Source organism: Solea solea, chromosome 6 (genome assembly GCF_958295425.1).
Source record: "Solea solea chromosome 6, fSolSol10.1, whole genome shotgun sequence".
Lineage (NCBI taxonomy): Eukaryota > Metazoa > Chordata > Actinopteri > Pleuronectiformes > Soleidae > Solea > Solea solea.
In genome coordinates, this window is record NC_081139.1 from 17062108 (window position 1) to 17086174 (window position 24067).

The 24067-nt window shown below is 40.8% G+C and overlaps 1 protein-coding gene across 2 annotated transcripts; it reads left to right on the plus strand.

Annotated features, from left to right (window-relative positions):
- The first annotated feature begins 1271 nt into the window (after positions 1-1271).
- On the plus strand, positions 1272-23997 carry gxylt2 (glucoside xylosyltransferase 2). 2 transcript variants are annotated; one of them, XM_058631463.1, is made up of 7 exons: positions 1272-1748; positions 11715-11910; positions 14821-14952; positions 17959-18210; positions 18507-18630; positions 20876-21048; positions 22788-23997. In XM_058631463.1, the coding sequence occupies exons 1-7, from the start codon at positions 1444-1446 to the stop codon at positions 22968-22970; spliced, it is 1365 nt and encodes a 454-aa protein (XP_058487446.1). In that variant the 5' UTR covers positions 1272-1443; the 3' UTR covers positions 22971-23997. The 2 variants fall into 2 exon arrangements, with proteins under 2 accessions (XP_058487446.1, XP_058487445.1); XM_058631462.1 differs by having other exon boundaries at positions 1273-1748; positions 11712-11910.
- Positions 23998-24067: the final 70 nt, after the last annotated feature.

The following is a 24067-nucleotide window of genomic DNA, read 5'->3' on the forward strand; positions in this document are numbered from 1 at the left end:
AAATAAAAATAGAATAAAATATACTGATAAAGAATGAAGTGAAATTGTATGTAAACTACATATCGTAAGGATGAGGAGTGTAACGAATAATAAATAAATACGTAGTAAACTGTGAACTGTAAAGTGCATAGATTAAACTAACAAAATTGTTATGACTTTACATGACTATTGTAGAGGGATAAGGCATGAGGCAGGAACGACTTCTTATATCTGTTCGTTCGACGGCAGAACTGCAACAGCCTGTTGGACAAGGAGCTCCGCTGTCTGTCCAGTGTGTGGTGGAGGGGGTGAGTCCTCTTCTCCATGGTGTCCTCAAATGTGTCCAGCCTGTGACCGATTACAGAGCCAGTCTTCTTGATAATCTTATCAGGTGTTTCAGTGTCGTTCTGATGCTGTTCCCCCAGCACGCGGCAGCGAAGAATATGATACTAGCATCCACAGACTGGTTAAAGATCTCCAGCATCTTGCTGCACACGTTGAAGGATCTGAGCTTCCTCAGTGTTTTTTTTAACTACACCACTGTATTATAACGTACAGTAGGTGTTAATGCAATACCATGCAATGCTGTGATTATATGACCTGTTAAATTGTGATGAGTTGTTCTTACCCAGATAACTCTCAGAACTTGGAGAGAAAAAATGAGTAACCAGGGGCAAAGTCCCACACTCATAAAGCAGTCATAAAAGAGCTAAGAAAGGACAACTAGAAAACAGCAGGTATGTGTTTAATTTTTTTTAATGGCATATATTGTGGAATAATCAGAAACAGACCAATTAAATTGCAGTATTTGTGATTTGTTAATTCCATTGTTTTATTACTGTAAGACTTATTATACGATAGGTCCACAGACTATATATCAAAATGACTGAATGACAAAACTAAAAACGAAATTTGAACTCGATTTTATTTACATAAATAAAAGACGTGAATTATTAATAACACAAATAACACTTGAAACATTGCAGACAAGTAAACAGGTCAAGCTAAACTTATTTCAAAAAACGTATTAAACTTATTTCAATTACGTCTTAACACTTACGTTAAACATATTTTTTACAGTTACCATGTTCATACATATTCACAAGTAGGAAACAACGAAAATAAAATAAAACAATTAAATTACTTCTTGCAGACCAAGTGCAGTATCTATACGGCCCACTCGGGGGCCGCGGCCCACACTTTGGAAATCACTGCCTAAGCGCTATTACAATGTAATTGCGCGTTAATACCACCGTCATTACGGTAATGCTGTAGATGCCCCGCCCCTGTGTAATCCTCCATGGACGATGAGCAGCTCCTCTCCCCACTCCATCATCATTATCATCTGCGGGAAAATGCGAGCGATGGACGGTAAGAGAACGTCTTCCCGGGCCGCTCCTTCTCTCCCGCAGACATGAGCGCAGTCCCGTCCGCCTCCTTCAGCCGCAACAAGTCACTCTCACCATGCGGATCCACTGCAAAGTAGTTGTGATCGCCGTGTGTTTGGGAGTTTTCCTACTTTTGTACTTTTTGGGGGGCAATGCCGCGGACGATCCGCTGTTGAGAGAAGTTGCAGATGAGGTGGAGAAGGGGAAGAAGGAGGAGGACAACAGAAAGTCTTCGCCGTCAAAGCCTGAGCTCGGGCGCGATGTTGCGCCAAAATTTACCGGGAAAGCACCCGCAAGAGTCGGCGTGCGTTTGGAGGAGAATCTCCGGGGAAGGAAAGAGGCTAAAGCGGTCAACAGAGGAGCGAGCGTCAACGCGAAGAGGTGAGCGGAGTTACTTTTCTTCTGTTTATTATCAGCACTTTTCCTCCACATAAACTACCCTGATGCTTAAAACACACGTCCTCCCTTCAACAAACTCAGGTCGATGGCCTCAATTAAAGGTTCAGGGAGGCAGTAATGCAACATCACATGTGGCAACTGTCGTAAAACACCACAGGAGAAGAGGAACATGAAGATTTTGGATGATGAAAGAGAAGGAGACAGTAATGCAGCATGCTATGAAAAGGTCCTGTCACGGTTAGATCCACAATATCATTGCAGTAATTGCAAATCATGTGCTTTTGAAATGGGCGGGGCTTTTATGTCCATACTCAAGACTTGTGAACATTCTAAAGTAAAAAAAAAAAATTCTAAATAATCCTGGAATGATTGGAAAGATGTAGGCTCCTCCCTTAGTGGCACATAAATCACAAGGACGGTTCTTCTGGCATATTGTTCAATTCTGATTCAGTTCCAATTCAATACAGATAATATTTGATAGTTTACAGTCATGAACCACCTCCCGATGAGCCAGATCGGATACATTTATGCAAATTTCCCTATTGCAGGACTAATAAAGGATTATATTTTAACAATCCTCTATATCTGATTGCAATCCAGTCACAGAAAACACTAGTTGATGCCAGGTGTAAAGAGTCCAACTGTCATCTGAAAAAGCACTCATGTCAAACTGATGTGACACAAACTGGATTTGAAAATCTGAATTGACAATCTGATTCCCGTGTCCACTCAGACCTGACAAAAAAAAATCTGATCAGTGTCACATCAGTGGAATATTATGATTTTGAGTCCTAATGGACTTACTGTGAGAATACAATGCCAGAATATTGTATAGTGTCTCACAATACCCTCATCTGTCAAAGAGTGCTTGGCTGCATTTTCTAACCAGTATTTTTTCTCTCATGTGTTGGACTGTGAATCACGCTCAGAGTGTCAGAGTGCAGCTTAAATATCCAGCAGAGATATGAGTGGGGAGCATGACTAATGTTATTAGGTGCAAATCTTGGCAGTATTTACAGAGAGGATGTCAGCGAGCAGCACGGCACACAAAGAATTCATCACTTGACCTCTAAATCTTGATCATTTGACCCACAGGCTGTTCTGCGTTGGTCCTCGGCTGTTTTTGGAAGCGAAAAGGTCACCTTGAAATACACAATTGGAAGTTAAATAGGCCTCGTTCAGACTGCCCGAAAAAAATCAGATATTCTGCATGGCCAGATCTTATCCAGTTTGTTTTATTAAAGTCTGGACGACAGCAACAAAGGCACATGGAATCAGATTGTTGTTGTTTTTTTTTCAAACTATGGCCCCATTTAGACCTGGTATTAACATCTGTCCTCAGTGATCCGATGACTCGTGAGGATACAGTAAGTACAACTGTTCATACCTGACATTAAAATGTGTTCTGGATGTGTCTCCTGTGATCACATGAGATAGGATCTGGCTTTCCCATGGACTGTAGATTATTGTGAACATGTCATGAACATGTTCCCTCTAATACAATGCGTTTTAAATATTTGAAATCTTCCAAAAGAAAAACAGTCTTTTGTAAGGACTAAGGTCATTCAGCCATTCCACAACACATCCGAACAATATCATCACTGTCTACCTTCAAATTACAAATTTACCTTTCCAGATTATTTTACCCATCATGACCATCCTATCCTTTTCAGCATTTTGCATTTTAAATTATTTTATTAATTTTTAACCTCCATCTATTGTGTTGATCTTGTCCGTTAAAAATGTATTAGTCTTTATAAATTAAAATGTCCTCGCTTCCAGCTTTCAACTCCTTCTACAGTCAATGGTGCACGTGCGAGTAGTAGCTGGTCAAGTGCAAGTAATTAGTGCTGAGGACGGTTTGGATTCATGCTTGCTCAGGAATGTGGCCACATGTGTCCTCAAGCCACCCCTGAATGATTTTATGATTGGATCTATGGATGCATTCACTATGGATTGAGAGCATTCAGATCTGTATTTATGGCTGTGTCCACACTTGATCAGAGCTGTTAAAACGGTTAATTCCAGGTCTGAATGGTGTTTATATTTGGAGCTGGCTGGAAATGTGACTCAGAATTGATTTCTACATGCCTCTCAGTCTGGCCCCCTTTACACCTGTCATTAAAATGTGTTTTCTGTGATTGGATTGCAATCTGATAGCGCCGGACCACTTGTAAGTACAGGTGTAAATACACCTTAGGACGGACTGTTATCTGATCTGCCAAAATACTTTGGGAGGTGGTCCGCTGCACCCACAACTACGTGAGCAGAAATACGTGGTGGCTTCGAGCACAGCTAATGTGACATCAGCTACAAAATTGAGCAGTCTCCTCTGCTTTCGTTGGATTTCCACTTGTTGAAGATGACTACTTCCCCTGATTCGAAAAGCAAACAGGAGTCCATACAATAGCGTGACTTCACATGCGGCTAACGTTGTTGTTGTTGATATGGCGGCACACAAGATGTGACACTGTAGTCTCCTGCTGGAAATCTTTGCAGAAGAAGAGGGGCAGGTGATGCTAGGGGGAGATGATCGTGACTGCATTGCAATTGGATCTTGAGGTGGTGAAGCACTGTCCGAACACAGAAATGCACTCTAATGCCAGGTGTACAGGGGGCCTCTGACTGCCCTGGCTGCTCAAATCAGGTTTCACCTTATCTCCTGCATCCCCCTCAATGCATAACACAACAATGACGTCAAAACTGGTGCTAGAAGTGCATGATGTATTCATTCATGCTACTGTGAAGCCGGCTGTAACGTTAAGATAGGACATTGCAGTATACATACCAGCCTCCTTCTCTGTTGCCTCAGTTTTCGTTGTGCAAAATTGAGGAGTTCTGCTCTGCGGATTGACAGGGTGATTATTTAGGGACGGAGATGATACGGCTCTATTTTTCCTGCACCCGTGTTTGAAATCTGCATCACAAACGTGGGTTACCAAAGCGACCCATGTGGATAGGTTGGTCAGGTCTTTACAATTACAATTAGTCTCCTTGGAAAGACCTGATTTAAGAAAAGCAAACGCAAGTTGCCTGTAGTCTGAACATAACCTTAGAGATGCAAATGCACAACAGAATGGTGGCCTATGAATTTGTTTCACTGCAATATGAGTGAGATGTCATCTGTCAAAATCTGCCAAAACGATGTCTGTGTTTGAGTGAAAAGACTGTCATGTGAAGTGTGAGTGATTTTTTTTTTTCATCCTGACAGACAGTGATGAAGACACCATTTTGTCACATTCTTTCAAATGTTGGACCAAAGGCAGAGTGCTGTCAGGTGCTATTTCTGTCCAAGGATAGAAGCAGTGTTCTAATTCCAGTCTCAGACATTCCTCACATTTCCTCCTGGCTCTGAATGCCAGCAATGCCACAGCAGCCACAATGTGGTTGCGGAGATACACCCGCTTCACCGGCAGCCAGTAATCTGTATTCTACTCCAAAGCCTGGCTGGAGGATGGGGACACTGTTTGGTAGATAAAAGCCATCAAGGCGTTACACTGAGGAAGGACCTTTACGTCCTCCCAGAAACCACACTCCCCCATGTGTGCTCAGCACTGATAAGAGAGATGGGGTGGAAGGGGTCACCAGTGGCTGTACAAAAAAGAAAAGAAAATGTATAGCAGGTTTGGAAAGTGCTTGAGAGTGATTGTTGCTGTTGGCAGGAACACACCGAGCATCTGGCCAGATTCTCCAAAAACTTCCTGCCCGTTGAATGCATCAGCTTGTTGGATGGATATTTTGTAGTTTGTGACTATAAACATCACAGGAACTTTCTAAAATAGCATGTGGCTTTTCATGCATGCCTTGGAAAAATGATCACTTCTTATATCTGATGGTCAAAACACAGGGATATAAATAGCCACTGATCTCAACAGACATCTGTAAAAATCTGAGCGTTGGCCAGATTTCCTGCGCGGCATGCTTAATGGACAAACATCCCTGCGTTTTCCTAATCATATCATTTCCTCTTGACACATCACACTACTTCCCGTGACCAAAAATAGAAGGAAGAGCTCCAGCTACCAGACAGTGACAAAGGAAGTCACCTAAAATCCCTTCAATAATTAAATAATCAAATGTATCAAGTAAAAACAGCAAAAAAAAAAAAGTTGTTTCATATAGCCACATTTGAGATTTTGTTTTATTTTATATAACTTTGTCTTTGGACGTTGATCAGGAATAAGAATTGACACTGCTTGTAATGGTAAATGCTCTGTATTTATATAGGGCTTTTCTTGTCTTGATGACCAGTCAAAACTGCTTTACACTACATATTTACATATGTGTGCAGCACATTTACTATAATATATATTTTTTGCACAGCTGTCAGTAGCAGCGGGGGGCCAAGTGTCCCGCCCAAGGACACATGGGCATGTAGACTAGTGGAGCCGGGAATCAAACCCAGACTCTTCCAGTTGTAAGACAACTCGCTCTACCACTGTCGCTCATATCATTTTTGCTTATAAAAGTGATGAACTGTTACCATACCACTAAGGCTGAAAGATGTAAGCTTTTAACATAGTGTTTTTGTAAGCTGCAGTTCACATGTAGCATCTAAAAAATAGATGTTACAAACGTGCAGGAAACAAGTAAAACAACTCTATCACCAAAATGGAGCTCAGAAACAACGCCATTATACTATTTTGTATCTTTTATTTTGGTAAGTGTTTTCAAGTTGCCAATGAAATAAAATAAAAATAGTCAGCGCTGTTTCCAAGCTGTTTTAAAAGTAAGGTTCACTGTAAACATTTGTAGCTAACAGCTATGCTAACGCCCGGAAGATGAAAACACATTGTAGCATAGCACTGTGGAGACTCTGAAATTTGCTTTGCTGCCAAAAATGAAGAACTTAACATGTCCACTTGGGTCTTGCGTTCCCAGCAATGCTGATAAGAGCTGAAGTGAATTAAAACCACATGCATTTCTGAGCCTACACGTTAAAAACACACACAAGGAAATCGGATTTTTGACCCATGGGAATGGACTATAATGCGAGGATGGTAAACTCAAAGGTATGAATAGTGTTGTTGTTTTTAATCAGCATCAAACAATCAAAACGATTACTGTTAAAATGCAGCCTTTTGTTATTTGCTAATTGCATTGTTTAAAAATGCATTTTCTGGTGACTAATTGGTCAGGCCTCCATTACACTGTGATTCAAAATACTTAACTAAACCCATACCATGACTGTGACCACTTCATTGCCTTCAGCATGTGTATCGAATGCTGAGTAATACAGTCATAATCCCTCTGTCTGCTCTGTTACATGGAATTACTGTCTGTATCTCTGGGGTTAGATGGCTGTTGATACACTGTGTTGAAACATATCCCTTGGACTGTCACTTTGTGTACAGTTACCATTCCTTGCCGTAAAGAAGTCACTCTCTTGCAGTGGCATTATGCATAGCTATAAAAATGTCTGCATGATTTAACACACTCGCTCTCTCTCTGTGCTCGCGTTTTGAACTCTCCCCTGTTTGCCTGTGGAACCTGGATAAAGAGGCTGCAGCAGCAGCAGCAGCCGCCATATCAGTTGTTGTGTTGTTGGCCAAGGAAATTATGGTGAATGAGTCATCAAGAGTGTGGGAGGAATAGAAACTAGAGGGAAAGTCTCATTTTGGGGTAAAACTCATTACTATTGAAGAGCATGGTTTAAATATTTTATTAAGCAGTTCTTTCTGAAAGGACAACACTGACTGTAAAAAGCAGTGATTCAGCAAATGCTGAAACAAATTGTTGAGTAATTGATAAAATTATAAACTTATAGCCCCCTGTTGACCTGTGAGTAATTACCGCGACACTGTAGTTCTGCTTTGTCCTCATTCTTCTTGGAAGTTCAGTTTAGTCTAATGTCAGTTTTTGGACATATGAAACCTGTGCCTGTTTACACTGGGCTTGCACAATGAACTGACTCCTCCAAGCCAAGCCAAGTGAAGAAACACTAAGGCGTTTCCTTAACTAAATTATTTTGTAAAAGATGCATTAAGAAGATTTTGTGGCAACCAGATTAGACAAATATTCCCATTGAAACCTGTGGATTTCCAACATGAACATTGGAAATATGTTGGTTTATCTAAATATCTGTGTGACTTTAAAGTGACAAAGGTTCTATGGAAGCACAAACCATTGAAAGGATTTAGCAAGAACTGAGTCAGTAGATGTTTCAAATTTCACGAGGCATGTGCTGTATCCACATCAACGCAGTTACATTAACTGCAGGGGGACTGCATGTGTTTGCTTAGGGCAAGCACAAGAAACATGCATCATCATTCCTGATAGTTTATCAGGGTCATACAACAGTAATTATATGGTCCTCAGAAGGTAATCAGCCAAAGAAGATTGGATATTGAACCAAAGTAACCCAAACAGAACAGTTTGGCCAGAATACAGCCAATGTTATGCATATCGACTAGTATTGAGTAAATGCTTGCAACTAATGATTATTTTGTCAATTAAGCAGTCAGCTGTTTTCTTGATTTATTGATTAGTTGTTTGGTCTATGAAATGCCAGGAAATATTAAGGAAATATCATTGTATTACTTCTTGAATTTCCTCAAATGTCTTTTCACAGTACAGGCAAGCAGGACACAATGAACTCACTAAAAGAAACCAAAAGAAAAGGCTGGAAATAGATGATCAACCAACACAGGAGGCAGGAGGGCACAGAGACTAAATACAGGAGGCAGGCAGCGATGATTGAACACAAGTAAAACGGGTGAGGCAGACAATCACAGTGGAGGGAAAACAGGACAAACATGTGATGTAAAACTTGAGAAAATGGAAGAAACTGAATGGTCCAGGAGCTGAACACTTACATATACCAGTGGTATAGATGATAAACAATTCTGTTTTTATGGACTATATGAAACAAATTAGTGCTGCAAATATAATGAGGTTTCCTCTTTGTCCATAAACCAAAGATATTCAGTTTACTGACAGAGAAACAATGAAACCAGAACACAATAAAGAAGCTGTACACACAGAACTTGTTTTTTCTGTCTTTTTAAACTCGCTCCAACCACTTAGTCCATTATGAAAGAGTTTAATGAACTTAATGATCAATTCATTCATTCACATTTAAGAAAAATCTGGGAACATGTTTTTTTATTGAAAGAAACTTGCTTGATTTCCAAGGTCAGTGGTTGACCAGACCTAATGTTCTAAGATCTTTTGGTACATATTTGAGGCATTTGACAGTAACTCTCTTTGCCCACAAAATTTCCCAAGTTTCGTCAGCACATCTTGGGTGAATTAAGAATTAGACTGTAATCACATGTTTTGTTTAGGTGATTCAGCTCAATATTCTGATGACTGCAAATCATCCAGTCGGGTAACTCAAATGAAAATCAGTGTGCACATGTGATCTGCAGTGTTATCTGTTGGCTGCCCTGTGTTGTTTCAAAGTGGTGAATTTTGTTTCTTCCCACCAAAACAGGAAGAGCAGAATGGCAGCATATTTTAGGGTAATAACTTTGATATCAAAATGTCTAACATACAAGCCTACCAAATGACATTGTTATATGCTGATGACTCAAATAACAGTTTCTTTTCTTCCCTCAAATCATCTGATGCTTGTCCACGTTGCTTTGTTGGCCGAGCGCTGCTCTTGTGCTCACTCTGCAGTAATGAATTCAGTCCTTTAACTCTTCTGTGCTTTCCTGACTGCTTCCAGATGTGGGGAACTCTGCCACGACACAAAACATCATGTGCGCAGCCCAGGCTTTATGCAACAGAGAAATTTGTCTTTATTTGTGATGTTTTGTTATCCAATTTCATGCTGAAAGAAATCATTTCCAGGGCTTTTATTTTGCATTACTTAAGTAGAAAATAATAGCAATTGTGTGGGAGATATGGATTGCATTCTGTGTGGAAAAAAAATGGGAACGTGTGTTCAACAACCTTGACAGAGCAGCAGCCTTTGAAGCGTGGAGGACAGATTTCTCAGCACCTTCGCATTCATCCTAATCTGCGGTTCATCATTGTCCCTCAGCCATGCAGAAAACGAAGTGTCACGCTCGGAGACCGGTCTGCAACCCACCTGTCAAATTTCACTCTACGCTCTTCCCATCCATTTTATGGTAGACTCTTTCTCTTCCTTGGGGCTCAGAGGAAATCCACTTTCTTTTGGCATGGCGCAGGCTTTCGACGTGAAAACCGATTGACTTCCACCGTTCTCCCAGTCAACGTGACACACCGAAACAAAAGGTCCTCTGTTCTGCCCTGTGTCTTTTTCCCCTACGGCTGTGAAAATATTTATGTTGAACATGTTATTACAGCCAGCCCCATGTGGTGTGGTTGGATGTGGACGAGTTGATAATATTGGCCTTAGCTTGAGGCTCCACTATTGTACAGTATCTGCAGCAGTGCTGCCTTTGAGCATCGAAGAACAAAGTCTCGTAGGAAGTCGCAGTGCAACACTGAAGGAGAATTGGAATTTAGTGTGTGAGTGTGTCTCTGAATGGTGGTGTGGAGAGGGAGAGGTTCAGACATGTTGAACATCGTGCAAAGCGACTGATTTGTCACGTCCTTGAGATGAATCCTTGACTTTGTAGCTGAGCGATCTGACGGCGCGATGAATTCCGTGATCAGCGTGGCTTTCAAATGCTTCCCTTGCCTCTGACGCCTTGATTCTCACTCAAAGTGACTGCCATTGACATTGAACAACAGGGACATGTGTGCTGACAGGACAGGCGTGCTGCTATACTGTGATACTTGATGCATTTGGCTTCAGATGAAAGTGTGGCTAACAGACAGACTGTATTCGCTCAATATGAGAGATGATGACCCACTCTGTGCTCTCGTAGGACTTGTACAGTGTTACTGTTCCTTGCTAAATATTGCCATCTGTGAGATATCTATGGAGAGCCCTCATATAATATATTGAAACCTTAGCTGTGTTCAGACATGAATGTGGGATAATGGACAGAGTTTGATGAATGCAGCTGGAGATTGTCTAGGTCAGACGCATACACGTGTGCGGAATTTCCAGGCAGCAGTGGTGCCTGGTCACAGATGCAGGAGGCTGGACAGTCAGGCCACATGCACCTTGTGCTGTTTTCATTTAAAAACACATTAATATGTCCTGCTGTCCACACAATGTTTTCAAGCTCCGGAAACCGAGAAGTGTGGAACATTTACATCACACTGACTGTAGTGGTCTGGACACAGAAAGTATGAATTAGTCTTAATGTGTGGAGAAAGTAAAAGCAAATTTTCTTGATTAACAAGATCATTTACAACATGTCCCTTCTGGAGAGCTCCATTTTTGTAAGCAAACATGTCCAACTTTTATCCAATTATTCTTTGTCCAATTATTCTTTTATTTCATTTTAGACACTAGAAATCACCCACTTAGGTTAAGTTGAAAACATATTCACAGATTTGCCCTTCCATGATCCATAACTTGCTAATGAAAAGTAGTGAAAACACAAAATACAAAACACCTCTGTATGAAAATGTATAACGTGTAAAGTAATTGATTATTGCCACAAAATATCCTAATTTAGTGTCTTGTGTAAATTCGAAATATCAAAATCTTCCAGGGAATTTTCAGGTTTCAAAGTTCATTCATTCTTTCACGACTTCATTTTGTATGTTTTGACTCAGGTCTGGCTCAGTGCAAGTGTTTTTTTTTTTTGAGTACGAATTGCAGTTCACAAGCTGTGCAGCTTTTACAAGCGATGAGTGAGTGAAACAAACCCCCTCCGTATCCCCACTCACGGCCTTGGCCCATTTAGACCTGACTACATTGCAGAGAACTGCAGATCCTGCACGTTATCTCTTTGATTAATGGAGGCCATTTTTATCTCTTTGCCCCCATTGTTACGTCGTATTGTAAAGATGACATACCAATGTAAAAGTGCCCCAGTTAATTACTGAACATTTCCTCTGTTCTTTTGTACTAAACTGCTCCTTTCGCCACCATCTGTCTCTGCCTTTTTCCAGCAGATCGCAGAGCAACGTGGGCCGACCTGTGATAAAGCGCAGCCGGGCTGAGCAGTTCATGCACTTGGCTGTGGTCGCTTGTGGGAATCGACTGGATGAGACCCTCACCATGGTCAAGTCAGCGCTCCTGTTCAGCCTCAAGAGGATCAAGTTTCACATTTTTGCTGAGGACCCCTTGGCCCCACAGTTTGAAGAAAGGGTAAGAAGCCATTGCTATTATATACACACAGGCATTAGGGCAGTAATGTTTATAATGCAAATACATAAACAATCAGATTCAAATAAAATTGTGCAAATTGAAACAAAGCAATTCGCAAATCGTTAAGTTATATAGTGTATATTAATCCAGGGTTTATACCCAATGGTTTCTCACCTCCCTACTTCAATGTTAAAGGACCTATCATATTCTTATTGGCATCATTCTTATGTGTACTGAACACTGACAGAGCTAGGGTTGTGTAATTTATAGTTGTATATTTAATGTATCGATATCAAAAATATTCTTAAACATTGTTATGTAAGGTTCTGAGTCGACCACAGTTGAATGCTTATGTGATATAGAGCAGGCATTATTTTGTTGGTATCTGAAGTTGTAATGCTACGTCGTGTGTTAAATCTGTAACACACTGAATACCGAATTAAAGCTTGATTTAAAAGCTGCATTTCAAATCAAAATAGAATCACATATAACCGTTCAGCCCTAGTGCATATGTTTACAAAACAGCACACGTGGCGCCACAGAATCCTTGTCTGAATACACACATGCACGCCTTCTTCCATGTGCTCTGATTTCTGATTTAATGCAGCACTTCCCCTCTCTCTTTGCAAGAGATGACATCAGAGATCAGAGCATGTTTAGCTCTGCCGCTCTGACTCCCTCTCGTACAGACGTGTAATCCTTTTATCTCAAGGCTGGGGTGTAATATATCACAGAGACACCGTTGCGTTTCCTCCAGCGCCGCGTAGCACTTCAAAGTCACCTTTACAAAGGTGCCGGGCATGTTTTTGATTAGTTCCACTGATACCATAACTAACACTCTATTAAACTTACTCCAATTAATGGACCTCAAATGGCACCTTAAACTGCTTTCAGCCGAAACCCTGAACCTGTGAACTGGCTGTCAAGTGTGTGTGAATTATTTCCACGTGTGGAAAAATAAAAAAGTCATCTTGTGGAAGACAGGGAGCTAATTTATGGGCAATATAATGTAGCACATGTGCTGGGTTTTTACAGTGAGGGGTTTATGTGGAGACATAGTGATAAGAGACACAGTGTGTTTCGGAAAAGGTTAGTGACAATCTCTTTTGATTCCTTCTCATTTCATTCCCACTGGTTAAAAACAATTCATATAAAGTGGGTTTAAAGGCTTTTTCTTTGCCTTGTGAGTAAGGGTTAGTGTGTTTTAATAATAATAATCATACATTTTATCTATTTAAGCTCTCAAGGTCACCGTACATCAAAAAACAACAAGCAATAAAACATGTATAAAACAAGATTATATACAAAAGATTCAAAACAGAGAAGAAAATAAAAACACATGGGTAATAATGGAGTGGGACAGGGACAGCGGAGTGGAATCGTGAGGGGAAGGCGAGTCGGAAAACAGCTGGGTTTTCAGTCTGGATTTGAATTGGGGGAGAGATTCAATATTTCTGAGTTCAGGTGGTTCCAGAGGCGGGGAGGCAGAGTGGCTGAATGCCCTTGTGGTGAGGCGGGCAGATGGGACAGTAAGACAGAGAGAGGGGAGGAGTCTGCATTCACTTCAGGTCAAAGGACCGTGCAGTGTGGTGTGTGCTTTGGCTCAGATTGGCATGAGTTGGAACATAAGACCCAAATGAACAGTGACTTCATGTCTACAATGTTTTTGTATTTCATCTTAATAGTGTCTTTGTGTCTCTGTTTACTGGCCATTAATTTTGATAATGGGACCAAAGAAAAAAATACAAAATAACACATGACTCACTGAGCTTCATTGGGTTGTTGTTGTTGTTGTCGTTGTCCTCCAATTTGTTGTTTGCAGCATCACAGTTCATGCATGGGTGACATTTCAAATGTGAAAAAACATCACAGGGAAGAAAAATCCCTGACAATGGGAATGACATGAATTGCCTCTTCTTTTTTTTTTTACTTTTTACCCATGGTTTAAAAAAAAGGGGGAGTATACTTGCTATTGTTAGAGTGAGGGTTAGTTCCCACAGGTCCTTGAAATCCTTGAAAGTTTGTGAATTTGAAAAAAAAAAATTTCAAGGCCCTTTCAAGTGTTGAATTGCCCTTAGTAGACATGGATTATTGAAAGTTTTGGGGCTTTTTTGTGCAAGAAAGAAGATAAGTTGATATTTAGGTCTCCTGATGCCAAGGTGCACTTGCTTGATGTACGTAGACTAAGCCCACGCAGAACAAACAGAGTCTTAATTACTAGTGGTGTTGTGGACACTGTCCACTTTCTCTCGTTGACATGAGATTCCATGCAGAGAAATGAGCGAGAAACCTCAGTCAAGAGAGAGCTAATTGCGTGATGCCTGGGAAATGCAAATTTCAGCATCTCTGTCTCACCAAAGAAAATTACAAAGACTGGCTTGCCTACGAGCCTCAGGACAATCACTTGTCCAGATGCAGAGCGTGCTGCAAATCAATCAAAGTGGACGGCATGGGAGAAGCGTCTCTTACAAGTTGCCCTTCCATCTTCAGCTGTGTCATTGGAAAGTCCTTGAATTTGATGTCAACCAAGGTGTGGGAACCCTGTCTTTGTCAGAGCTATCGGCCTTGTTAGCAGCGCTGCCCTCACTCTCAACTGTCGATCCCAGAGGGATTTGGCATCGCATAGGTCTGATAACAGGCTTCAAAGATACACTGCAGACTTAGAGGTGGTTCCTTACCTTGTTTGGAATATTTTTTTCTTTCTCGTAGTTAAACCACAGCTAGCAGCTGCACACTGAACCATACATCACCGCCATGACTTCATTGTTTTAAATGGCTGTCTTTTCGCACTCTTTTCTCTTGATAAGACTGTGTAATAAGCGGGAGATTAGCTTTCAGAATAATGATTGTTAATAGAAGCCCATTAGACACTTCCGTTTTCATAAAGTGTGATGTGTTGCTTACTTCCAGCTGAACCAGTGGCCTCGCTCCGTCTCGGCAAGGTTCCAGTTCACCATCTACCCCATCACCTTCTCTGTGGGGAACGCTGACGAGTGGAAGAAGCTCTTCAAGCCCTGCGCTGCTCAGAGACTCTTCCTCCCTGTAAGGCTGCAGCTCTTATCTCCCCTTTATATCCTCAGACACCATGCATAATGTCGTTATCCAGTGTTCGCACAAATCTTTTTATTAATCCCTTTCATTTCTACTCAAACAGCATTTTTTCCCCCCGCTCTTTTATTTTTTATCCCGGTGAATGTTTATAATTAAGTGCTGGCATGGTGACTGATGATTTCACACCTTTTCTGCAGCATTTAATTAACAAATGAGCAGTCTCCAGAGACGCAGTCTAGTAATTTCATCAAGAGAAGGTTGTTCCTGGTTATTGATTTGCTTTTTCTGCTGGTGTTGGTTGAAATAGCAGCTAGCTTATTTAGCATGTAATGAGCATATTGCAGGTCAGAAAGATCCATAGTGTTTTTTTTTATTCTTTTGCTGCATGGCAATCAATGAACATTCACTGTTCACCTTTGTTGGAACACCTACTGAGCAAACTGTCACAGTATTTTTGCTACTACAATAAATCACTTAAGGGGTTGGACTGGTCCATTTTGGTTCAATATTACATGCTTCCAGAGATGTGTTTTCACTTAATGCTGCAGATACTGTAAATCAGACACAACTTGCACAGTTGCTGCAGCTTTAACAATTTTCTGCTTTTGTACCCACCATTTCTACTCATTAAAGAGGCAGCGTTAACTTCAGCTAAGGCTAAATCCATACTGCTATGGCCCTATTTCACACCTAGTATTTCCATCCCCGTGTTTAGTGATCCTATCGCCTGTGGACAGAGTTAAGATTGGCAAAACATCCCTAGATGAGTGTCCTGTGACCACATGAGCTCAGATCTGGCTTCCCTATCAAAGCTCTACTCGTGCTGCTGTAATGTTAAAATTAAAAGAATTGACAGAATTAGAATAATATTGTCGTCGTGGCTATGAAAAAGAAACAGCTTATTATTACTTGAAACTGCAGATGAGTGGTCTCTAATCCGTCGTGGGGATGGATTGTGCTCATGCAGCTCAGGAATGTGGCCATATACATGCTCAAACCACCTCCAAATGTGTTCTTTGTGGTTGGATCTGAGAGCATTCAGACCTGAACATGGGTGATCCAGGTCTGAAGGGGGTCCACTTGTGATTGAATCTCCCAGGACAGATGTTAATACTGGCTTAGGTTTCACAATCATCGCCACACAATGGATGCTCTACTTTTTGCGCTTTATAATCCATCTTTATATCCCTCTCATTTGCAAAGCTGACACGTGCACCCAGTGCTTCTCTCTCAATCAGCTGTATTGACGGAACACCTCAAACTTTATTGTTCCAGTTAGAAGTGTCGCAGGTCTGCCACAGCGGCGGCCTGATGCTCCATCTGTCTGTGCTACATTTTCTAAATGTGAGTAGCAAACACTGTGACAGTCTGTGCCAAACTTTGAAAGAATGCATAATATTCTCTGTCCTTAAGTTATTGTCGCTGTCGGAAATATAGCTCTGTCGTTTATCCTCCCTGAAAACTGGCCGTTATAGCAGTACAAGAGTAAAAAAAACACATTTTTTTTATCTCAGCCAAACTCTGTGTAATTTGTCTGCAAAGAACTGACGGCTCAATTCATCACTGCGTACTGAAAGTAATTATCTCATAGTGTTTGGCGATATGTGCATTCTAAGGCCTGGGCTGCACTGTGTGTGTGTAGTGCACTCATCTGCTGCGACTTCCGCATGACTGTTGCTTTTAAATATTAAATTGATTGTATATTATTAAATACTTAAAATGTTCCTCTGTACTCAACAAAATGCCACGACTCGTGCCAAGACTGTGCATCCACTGGTCCCACTAATATTTCACACATACACAAGAGTGCATATCTCACGCTTGATTGCTGTTTCATTTTCAACATTGCACGCTCACCTTTGTGAGAAGCCAAAGTCGTGATGTGATTAAAAACTGTTTATTTTTGTCACAAGTTTTCAGAAGAAGTATCTGTCTTCTTCTGCCTCGCATGCTGAAATGAGTTTGTTTGCAGCATGGAAATGTCACCTCGGATACAAAAACAAAAACAACTGCTTTTCTGACTGGGAGAGACATAGTGAATCACACATGCCCCTCGACGTGTTCAAATCTAAAAAAAATTGGTTCGCAACCTGAAAAGATGGTTCTTGACTGGAACCAAAAAATAAGTGGTTCTTTCTCACGAGCCGTGACATCATCAGTGGGCATGTCATTGAGATGAGATTTTGCCAGTGTTGCCTGAGTAACGCAGAGTAATGTCCTCCCACTTTGGTTCCTCTTAAACGTTTGTGAACCTGGGCTGATTCGCACCAGAAAGCACCAGAACGGCACCGGGGCCAGAACCAGAACCAGAATCGTATCTGTCTGAAAACACTGACAGAGAGAGAGCAATGTGGAGCAGATAATCAGCGTTGAGTCAACTCACCCTGACAATGACTTGGATGAAACAGACATTTGTTTATCTTTAAAAGTCACACACCACGGCACTACTAATTAAAACAGTCCTTATTCTAATGAAAAACAGTCCATTGTGTAATGTTTCAGAGGGGTTAGTAAAAGACATCAAACACACTACAGTGTGCAACCCCTTTTAACATAAAAACTGTCAGGTTTTCTTAGCCTTAGAATAAGTCATTGTACTTTAGAAGAGTGGCAGTTCTAAAAACTCCTCAGGAAAAAAGTTGTTTCATTTCCCCATGGGCCATTCAAACACAGATCTTTCTGCAACCAGTGGAGTCACTCTCTATTTGTCTATGTGCTCTATGTTTATTACACACTGGACCTTTAAATATTTAGATGATCTAAACTAAAATGAACTTCATGACGCTTTCTGAATACTTTATAGTTATGATTTATTCATCGGCGAGTCACTGTCTGGGAGGGCAAGCTGTTTGCAAGTTGTGTGCAGATGGGGAGTGTGTGAGAGCATCAGTCTTATTAATCCGATGTTTAATGTCATCTTGTAATCATGTCCATCGGCGAGCTTCAGATGAGGACTGGTCATAAATATTCTGCCGACGCCTCTGCTTACGCTCACAGGTCATCCTGAAGGATGTGGACTCGTTACTCTACGTGGACACAGATGTGCTGTTCCTGCGGCCCATGGACGACATCTGGAGGTTCCTGAAATCTTTCAACAGCACTCAGCTCGCAGCGATGGCTCCAGAGCACGAGGTCCCCAAGATTGGCTGGTACAGCCGCTTCGCTCGCCACCCTTTCTACGGCGTCACCGGGGTCAACTCCGGTGTCATGCTGATGAATCTCACAAGGATCCGCAGCACATTATTCAAAGTAAGGCCAAACGCGGTCGTGGTGAGCTGTGATGTCTCTTTTGCATTCTGAAGGGGGTTTTGTTCCTGGCTAAGTGTTCTGAGTAGGCTGTGATTGAAGCTTTCTGATTACCACGCTTGCATCACAGAAACGTGCCCTCAATACTTAATTTAGCAGCTATCCAGTTCTTCATACTGCCGGCAGATGCAAATGGGAGCTGGAATATAAATGTGCTTTTCCTTTGATGATGTGTTTTTTGAAGAAGAAGCAGCAGCTTATGAGCTGTTTGTGAGTGAACATCGTTATTGGTTTTTCAGAATAGTATGATCCCCAGTGGCCTGACGTGGGAGGATCTCCTCCATCCACTCTATCAGAAGTACAAGAACCACATCACCTGGGGAGACCAGGATCTCTTGAACATTATCTTCCACTACAACCCAGGTAACAGTGTGCATCCATCATGTCATTCCCTGAAAGCCCAGTGGAATGTTTGCTTGTGTTCGTCAATTTAAGTCGTCTTATTTCTCTCTGGAAGTAGATTTGTGTGTCGCCGTTTTCAGACAAAGGCATTCTTTGACAATGATCTTACAAACATAGTAAAACAAACAATAAAAATAAGTACAAAGAGTGACATCAAAGTGCTTAATTCTCCTCTAGTCTGGACATGAAATACACAATAAATGACAGAACCCATCGTCATATACTAGAATAAATAATTATGGCAAGAATGAAGACTCAGAATAAACATTTACAAGCTGCTGCCAGTGACAGACCCAGACACCCTCCTCCGATCCAGACCCTGACCTGTTTCTATAAATCATAACCATAATGGCAGAGCTTTTTGTACGACACCAGAGGCCCAGGAAATGCAGGCCAATTACATTCAGCACTTTAGCTTTAGGTTCAATTTGTGTCGATTGAAAGTGCTGCGAAAAGAGCATTTATTATATTCATTACAATGCTTATTTATAAGCCTTTAAACCACCGAAACAAATGTTTAAATATACTGTGTATTTCATTGCACTATAACACTCATTCTGGACCTTTGCTTGAGGACATTTTCTCTATCTGGACCTTTTGAAATATTAATTCACCTCCATGTTGTAGAGTGTGTGAGTCATAGTCTAAAGCTGAGGCTCACTATTAGCCAAGAATGTCTGTTCTTTAAAGAAAAGTTTTCGAACCAAATAAATAAAATAGATTCATGATAAAACATTATCATCGTGGGTTTTATCAAAATCAGACCACCTCCATAAACACAGCAGCCACTGGTGGCCCTTTTTTCCCCTCGCAGCTTTACAGTTTCACTCAGTTCTGTGTCAATGATTATCCGGACTTATTTGCACACATTCTGCATACGAATGGATTTTTTAAATTCCGGTCGGCACACTTTCATCCAAGCTGTTTCCCACCGTCAACGTCTTCCTAGAGATTGCTTCCTGTTCGTATTTCTGTCCACGTTTTGAGTGTTGATCAGTAAACACACGGGGATGTGGCTGCAGGCAGCAGCAGCAGCAGCAGCAGGCGTCAGACGTTCCAGCTGCAGCAGCCAGATGTGGGCATTAAGCGCTCAGAGCCGACAGCAGCCCTGGCATAGCTGGTGTTTGCGTGACAGCGCTGCAGTGTGGAGTATTTGCTTTGCACGTTAAAGGGGAATATTCTGGAATTCCCCTTTAAGGCTTTAAGCTCTATGGGAGAGCTGAAAACAATCACATTAAAACACATTGTTACATGTTACATGTTACATGTCATTTGTTGTTCAGACCTGATTTTGTTTGTTCTACAATGAGGGAATGGTATAAGGAATGTTTTTCGTTTTTTTGGTTTGTTTAAATGAGGTTTGTTTAAGGTTCACACACACACACACACACACACACACACACACAGTGCAGTCAGCTCTATAATGTGTCAGCACCTCAAACAACTTCATTGCAGAAACATTCATTTACTGTGAAGAATATTCCCTGAGAGTCACATTCAATGAACAGTTTAACTTATCATTGAAACATTAGGTGGTTTATGTTCAAACCCCATTATGTTTATGGTGTGATGTCCTGTATGTGTGAGGCAGAGAAAATCTGCAAAACAACAAGTAAATGCAGACACCTGAAAGATTTTTTGCAGCTTGCATACTGATGGATTTACTGAGGGACAGTACATGCTCCTGGCTGTGCAGTGCAGACTTATTTCTATTTCAGGATGCAGATGGGGTTTTCTCCACAGAAACACCACAGGTGTTTTTGTTTTACAAAATCTGAACCCACCCCTGTCGTTCAAATGCCGTTATCCTACATAGGAAAGTACCAGCGTCATCATGATATTAACTTTGTGAATATGCATATTGCAAAGGCTATGTTCAATGTGCAAATATTAAATGCTGATTTTTCCCTTTGCTCTAGTTTTGTTTGGCCAAGCTACAGTTATATAGATGTTATGTTTTTCAATGAAATCATGTTGTTGAAAAGTAAATAATGCATTGTATTTGTTAGCAGTTAACCTGAAGCAGAAAAAAGTGTCAGCTCCTTACACTTTTAAGTATTTTTTTGATTTTGTGGTCTACTGTTCAACTGATTCTTGGTGAATCACTTTAATTTAACTTCTTAGTCCCACTTTGTGATTTAGAGTGTGTGTGTTGTACCAGATCTGTAATCCTGTGTTTTCAATGTGTCGTTTCTTTCTTCTACAGAGAGCCTCTTCATCTTTCCCTGCCAGTGGAACTACAGGCCCGATCACTGTATGTACGGCAGTAACTGTAAAGAGGCTGAAGAGGAGGGCGTGTCCATCCTCCACGGCAACCGCGGAGTGTATCATGACGACAAGCAGCCAGCTTTTAAAGTCGTCTATGATACAATACGTGACGTGAGTACTCCAGTTGGTTAGTTCAGCTTGACACAGCGTGGTACTGATTCACAGCGCCCTCTGTTGAAACCTTACGTCCAGTGCAAGGTGGCTGTAATTGTGGCTGTACACTTTATTATTAGGAACATTAGTTCCTACAAGAACAGCCACAGGTATTTGTTTGTGGCATTGATTCCACAAACAAATACCTGAAAAACTTATTTGTACTTATTTGAATAAGTAATAACTAATGACATATTAAGCCAATGCAGTCAACGTCTAAGAAAATATATTAGATGCTATTGTAGTAATAATAAACCTAATACAAATATTGTAATGTTGATGGTTTATTTTCCTTTTAGATAATGCAAAAAAACAATAAAAGACATTTCCCATAATGTTGAACTGTTCCTTTAAGGACATCAGTGCCGAAACAAAGAGCAACTGTAAGCATTTTCTCTCTTGCTTGCGTTTAACAATCTGGGTCAGTTTTTAAATTTAGAATTTGTTTTCTCTGACAGCAGAGTCAGTTCCGCGCTGTTCTGTGGAGATAAGCCTCTTATAGATGAGCTGTGTCACACATTAATTAAATTAAAAAATCACCCTACCCCAACCCTGGTGAAGTCATTTGTAAATACTGTTTAGTATATGACGTTTTATTCAAAACCTGCGAAACTATAGTTGCTCCAAGGTCAAAAGTGGTGTTGATTTGGTTTATTGAATGATGTGTGTGTGTGTATGACTCCGCCCCCTTTCAGCTAGTCAGTATTAGGCATTTTCTGGTTGACCTATTACGTCACTGACCAAAACCACTTTTGCTAGTGGCTCGTTGGCACCATGTTGAACACCATTCTATGCCTTTCTACCATCCTTTAACTTATTGTTACTGTTATTTTTTTTAAGCATACAGAGCATAGATTCGGTCTCCCATCAGTCTAAAGATGCACTTGTCTGCATTTCACCGTGTTTTCCTCGCTGTCGTCTGCGGCCCGAACCTAAATCAGCCGTACCCCCTGTCCCCCAAACCAAGCAACTTGTGTTGCTGTGGAGGGCTCTCCCGACTGAGGAGGAGGGTATAAAAGAGAAGAGAAGCCAAAATAATTTATGTCCTTACCACTCTACCAGAAGAAAGAAGCAGTGGCCACCATGGCAACAAGAATAAGACTTTTAAGACTTACAGTGCAGTATAATGAGCATGATTTCACTTGTTTTATTTTACATAAACAGTGACGTTTTGCAAAGTTTTTCAAACGTGCCGATTTATAAGCTGCTTTGCTTATTACATTGTCTCTGTGAACAAGTGTTTTTTAAAGAATTAAGACAAGTTTTCAGATATTTCAGCTTCTTGTTTCTTTTCTCCATATAACAAATAAATTATTAAAACTCAATCATATCTTGGTTTGGGAAAAAACGATCAACATTTTTCCAGATTTTCTGACCCAGAAAATAATCGACGGGGACAAAGTAGAAAGACGGAACCATTACATACTGTATGTACCTTGTTTCCGCCATGCTCCTGTTGCACTTCCTCCACGCAAACAGAGGGGAAGTAGTGCGCAGGGCGAGTGGGTGGGAGCAGTTTGAGATTGTGTCTTCTTCGTCTGAAGGCTAGTTTGGGTTATATGTTATAATAATTCTACTCCCAGCTGGATTATCCACATTAGTCTGACTTGATTTAGTACAGTGTTTTGACTTACATAATCATTTTCTTTTAACAGCATATAAACGTCCCGAGTGTAATAACGTCTCTGTGTCTGCAGTTTCCCTTCGAGGACAACATGTTCGAGTCACTCTTCTACCCCATCCAGACCAAATTCCTGGACACGGTGAACACCCTGTGTGGTCGAGTCCCTCAAGTCTTCCTGAAACAGATAGAAAAGACCATGAGGAAGGTGTTTGAGGATAAAGTGATCAAACATGTCCGGCCGCGCAAAGGAACTTAAAGACAGAGAAAGGAAATTGGACTCTTGTTTCTTAGACCATGCCGAGGAATGTCTTGGTATGAATTATGCGTCATACCATCATCTCTCAAATAGAACTGGTGGCTCAGCATGTGCAGTGTATTCAACAAAAGACACTTCATGGAAGAATGGTCTCATGCACATTTAGACTCTCGGGTCATGGTGTGGGTAAAATCCTTGTGTGTACTCTGAAGCATACAGTGCTGGTCAGTGATGCTGTTGAACACATTTTGCCTTATTGCCATCTAGGAATTTTCACATCTCAAAAAGGTGGTGATGAAATGTGAGAAAATGTCAATATGATACAGTGAAAAGAACATGTATCAGCTCTTCATCTCAAGTGTAAAAGCAACACGTGTGAAAAGCGTGTTTTTGTCATTTTGTGTTTGACTAAAGAATCTGCCTTTTTTTTTTTCTCATGAAAATGGCATTGACTGCACAAAGTAGGCATTCCGCTTGGGGAACCTGTACTACTTAGTAGTCCATTCATTAACCACTCCTTTAAAATCATGTGAATGTGAATGTAAACCAGCAATTACCTTGAAGAGTGAGCCTGTGTGAATGAGAACATATTGTGAGTTCCTTGTCTGTTCTACAGTGTCCAAATGCTACAGCATCAACTGCAGTACAACAGAGGGGAAATATACAGACTTTATTGTGAATGTTAAAATGCACTTTCAGAATGTTTGTGTGTGACTGGATGGTTGTACACAAAATGTCACACTGTCTAATCAATACCAAAAGTATTAGTGTTGAAAAGAAATGTGACATATTATAGCTCATTATGTGCCATATATTCAAGTCTGCCATGTTTACTACAATAACAAAGAAAATGACTGGTATTGACATGTGTGTTTTTGTACTATGTTGTGTACACCTGGGTCATATGTAATGTTGCAACATTACATACTCTTAATTGTGAACTGATGTATCAAATGATTCAAACTGGAAACTGAAAATGGCTGTGCAGTCATCACATGTTTCTAAATAAAACAATGCAATGTCCTGAGCCTGTTTCACCTTCATTTACAGAAACATGTAATGTAGTGTGATCATGTTGGAATATTGTATCATATGAT

Bases quoted from the DNA above. Each gene is read 5' to 3' on its own strand.
- gxylt2 (XM_058631462.1), top strand. From the start codon at position 1,444: ATGCGGATCCACTGCAAAGTAGTTGTGATCGCCGTGTGTTTGGGAGTT. The intron at 1,749-11,711 runs GTGAGCGGAGTT...GCCTTTTTCCAG, and splicing joins GCGAGCGTCAACGCGAAGAG to CAGATCGCAGAGCAACGTGG. The intron at 18,631-20,875 runs GTAACAGTGTGC...TTTCTTCTACAG, and splicing joins TATCTTCCACTACAACCCAG to AGAGCCTCTTCATCTTTCCC.